General features: G+C 33.8%; 1 protein-coding gene across 5 annotated transcripts in view; it reads right to left on the bottom strand.

The window, feature by feature from the left end:
• Positions 1-1253: 1253 nt before the first annotated feature.
• The window catches only part of LOC107674107 (solute carrier family 22 member 6-like), a 5702-nt gene continuing 2919 nt past the window's right edge, over positions 1254-4036 (bottom strand). For 4 of the 5 annotated variants that reach the window (XM_016467993.1, XM_016467994.1, XM_016467995.1 and 1 more), the window contains 4 exons: positions 3556-3773; positions 3299-3407; positions 1805-2035; positions 1254-1427 (listed from right to left, as the gene is read on the bottom strand). In XM_016467993.1, coding sequence (XP_016323479.1) covers positions 1334-1427; positions 1805-2035; positions 3299-3407; positions 3556-3773 — 652 coding nt within the window. In that variant the 3' untranslated portion in view covers positions 1254-1333. The remainder of the gene's footprint in view (positions 1428-1804; positions 2036-3298; positions 3408-3555; positions 3774-4036) is intronic. The other variant, XM_016467997.1, reaches the window with a different exon arrangement.

Below are 4036 nucleotides of genomic sequence, written 5' to 3'. Positions count from 1 at the left end.
TCCTACATGTTTAACTTATAATAATTTGTTTGTAGTGCTGGTTTAAGACTTGATTTTTCTTATTGTAATATAAATTAGTAATAAGTTAAAATATATCACATTGACACTTGCTCATACTTAATGTAGTATAATGAATGGTAGTTTTATTTGCTTAGACAATTGACAGTTGCTACACTCCTTGCCCACAAGGTGTCATACAAGCTAGTTTCTGCACTGCTGTTAAAAATTCTCTTTAAATAAGCAAATTATATTCTGTAATGGGCAACATGTGAATTCTTTTTACAGCTATTAAGAAAAACAACTACAGTAATTTTGCAGCAGAGGTATACATATATAAATGTGTATATATAAATGACTGTATATGTGTTGAGAATTGTTCCTGCTCAAAGGAAATACTTTAATACATATGGGAGACGTTAATTGGTCATCTTAAATGCGTGCCGTACTTGGATCTTAATAAATGATTTGTTAAAGTTTCCTAAAGAAACTCTAAACATGTTCATAAATCACAAATCTAATACTGATAGTTGTCATTTTAAGAAGCAGCTGGAATAATATAATGAAATGGTAGAAAAGTTTAAGACACATAATTCAATTCCAGCAACTATTCCATTCCACTTCAGCAAACAACAGAATGCAGTATGTCTGATATCAAGAAAATAAGACAATTGATTTCTTAGTGAAAAAAGGTTTTGATGATCTAAAGACCCTTTTGTGCAATGGAAAGCATAAATGCAAATAAATATACTTTATTTAAAAAAATGCATTTTAATAGAAGGTGCATATTAAATCTGGGTTGAAGACTTTCGATACAAAAACATTTTTTGTTTTTTTGCATGGCATATATACAAGCGGTTCAAAACAATGATTTAACCCGCTGTCTATTTCATTAAGAATTACACAAGACTTTGCCCCGAAGTGTTTGTGAAGGTAAAAATTTTACTTTGGAAATCCAAGAGTACAGCAAAAGGTTAGAAAATCAGTTTGTCAATAAACCTTTAAAAAATACTTACATATTCAAAGCAGAAAACATATAAAAATGTGTGTGTGTGTGTGTGTTTTTGAACTGAAGAACTCCTATAAAAATATCTACAATAGCAGCACTGAATGATTCCAGCATTAAATTAAATCTTGTTAGATATTCCAGTATCATAATTATCCAGAAGTAAAATTCATTATAAACAGATCCAAAACTCCATTACATAGTATTACTCCTTGAAATAGATTTTGAAAGGTACGTTTTGAAATGTTGACATCCCAAGCATAAAAAAGACATTAAAAGAAATAAAAAATAATATGAAAAAGTCCATTTCTGCCATGTTCCTCTTGTTGATTATGCTGAGAGGGGGCTGCTTTCCGCTTGGTTCTTCATGTTCTTCTCCTTGGTAAAAGAAGCATCCGACTCCTGTTTAGGCTTCGTAGGCCAACTGACATTAAAACAAAACATTTTTTTTAATTAGTCCATAATACATACACTTCTTATTAAAATATTGATTATTTGGCTGCGGCTAACCAGCATTTATATCTTTAAACAAGTATTTGGTTATAGATAATGATATAGATGGCATGCTGATAAATGCTGTCATGGCATGACGTTTACTGATAAGCTTCACACTAGTTTACAACACAAGTCTGACAGATTGTCCCATTGACCTCCCTGGAATTCAAAATATTCCATACATGTTCATATTTGTTTAGCCTGATACATTTTAATACTTACTTAAATAATATATGTAATTGCATATATTACACGATATATGAAATCATATTTTTAAAAATATTTTTTTCATGTGCTGTATCTCACCATGCACGGCATGGGAGCTTCAGTCTGGGCTGTTTCTCACAGTCTTGTACAGTGTCTGGTAAAGGGATGCCACTGGTCTCTGGAAGAAGCAGGCACAGGGCTGCACCAATGATCGGCCCACTGCTGTAACAGATCATAGCTGGTAGAGGGATCCTTCCGTCAGGGGTCGCCACAGCATTTATAATACAGGCCACTCGGTAACAAAGACTAACCAGGCCGAGACACTTCTGCCTGCATAGTGTGAAATGTTTTGTTAGTGAGAAAGAGATGCACATTTCATGAACAATAAAGTTTTTGGTGGAAAATTATTTATTACAACATCTACAACTTTTTTCTATCCCAGCTCTATATGCAGACAGCTTCACTGTCCTCCTATAGGCAAAAGAAAGTAACTACGCATTTTGAGTTCTGACTGCAATCTCTCTTAGACTATGATCTGTCTTGTGATAAATGGGATTAGATCAACTATGCTCAGATTTAGGGAAAACTAAGTGTGATAATCAATATATCAATCAACTTTTCTACCAACTCAGTTTCAGTGTTGGTGTAAAAATGTGTGTGACAACTACTTATCTGTACATTCAGATTAAGTGTGGGAACATTTGATCTCTTATTGTCTATTACTGTGCTGTTAGCTTACATACATAGTACTGCAACACTGCACACAATGTTATGTAACTCATGGAAAAAAAAGTGTTTTATAATCTCTACAATGATTCAGCATATTTATTGTCTACCTGCACGAATGTCTTCCACTGTGGATCAACAATCCAATATCTCTCTAACATTGCCAGGAATGCCAGAAATGTTACATGAAGTATATCTCAAGCTCTTTTGATTTGTGATTAGTGACAGTGTTGGGGAAAGTTACTTTTAAAAGTAAAGCGTTACTCCATTATTCTGAGTTGCATTATTTTTATTCATTTTGAGGAATACTGAATCTGTGTTTTTTTTTGTGAGAGATTAATTAATGCATATTCATATTTATTTTAGAACTACATTAACATCTTCTGATTTCTCTCAACATGAGGACAGGAGAGCTGTCAATCAATAAATAAAAAAAATTAAAAAAAGTAACGCATTACTTATTTGAAAAAGTAACTCAGATATTCTCTTGTAAATTAAAAAGTAATGCGTTACTTTACTAGTTACTTGAAAAAAGTAATCTGATTACGTAACTTGCGTTACTTGTAATGCGTTACCCCCAACACTGGTGATGAATACTCTCACACAACAGCACATGCTCATACATTTTAAAATATTTTTTTTAAAAGTGAGCTGTGATAGATACTTTTTGAAATGTTAAAATTACTCCAAATTACATTTAATTTCACACAAACAAAGATGCTTTCTAGTCGTCTGAACCTGCACATTTTATGATTGACAGATCAAACACGGTTGACTCTAAGGTGTGTTTTGAACTTGGAGACTAGTTATCTAATTATCTGACCAATAATGTGTTTTATCAGGTAGGCCTGTTTGGATATTGTGTACCGTATTACAGTTGGGAACAGCTCAATCCCATAGAGCACAGAGACACAGTAGGTGTACTGCATACACAGCTTGCCCATCAGTGCCAGAGTCATAACAAGGGCAGGCATGTCTGTTCGGAAAGGATTGCAAATCATTAGTTGTAAGAGTGATATTCTTCAAATAAAAATACACCTATGTAACTCACATCTACACTAAGCAATATCAGACCATGATCAGTCTGTGCTCATGTACTGTATTTCAATGACTGTGTCCCTCACCGCAGAACTTGGAAACGAGGAGGGACAGCATACAGGAAATGCCACTGAGGAACAGCGACCCCATGCTGAACGGCCTGCGGCCCCATCGCTTCAACAGAAATGGAAGCAGCAAAGAGGGAGCCTCTGAAAGCCCAGAGAAAAACTGCGCCAGATAGATATTTACACCGAAACTTCCCACACTGAAGCAGATCCCATAATAAGTGAGAGCAGATGCAAAACTGTAAAAAAACACAAACAAAAAAAACACATTAAAACAATATTTTTTAGGTAGGTTCATATAAGCAACAAACTGTTTGGATAAAAAAGATATATGTTCAGATATTGCCAATAGTTAGATGAAATAAGAGTCTCTAACTTGAGAAGAAAAACTTGCCACTGGGTTTATATATATATATATATATATATATATATAGTGGTGTGAAAAAGTGTTGGCCCCCTTCCTGATTTCTTATTTTTTTGCATGTTTGTCACACTTTAATGT

The sequence above is a fragment of the Sinocyclocheilus anshuiensis genome, unplaced genomic scaffold, assembly GCF_001515605.1.
Source record: "Sinocyclocheilus anshuiensis isolate Anshui unplaced genomic scaffold, SAMN03320099.WGS_v1.1 scaffold544, whole genome shotgun sequence".
Taxonomy (NCBI): Eukaryota; Metazoa; Chordata; class Actinopteri; order Cypriniformes; family Cyprinidae; genus Sinocyclocheilus; species Sinocyclocheilus anshuiensis.
The sequence above is the reverse complement of the archived record's forward strand: the minus strand, read 5'-3'. Positions and strand labels throughout refer to the sequence as shown.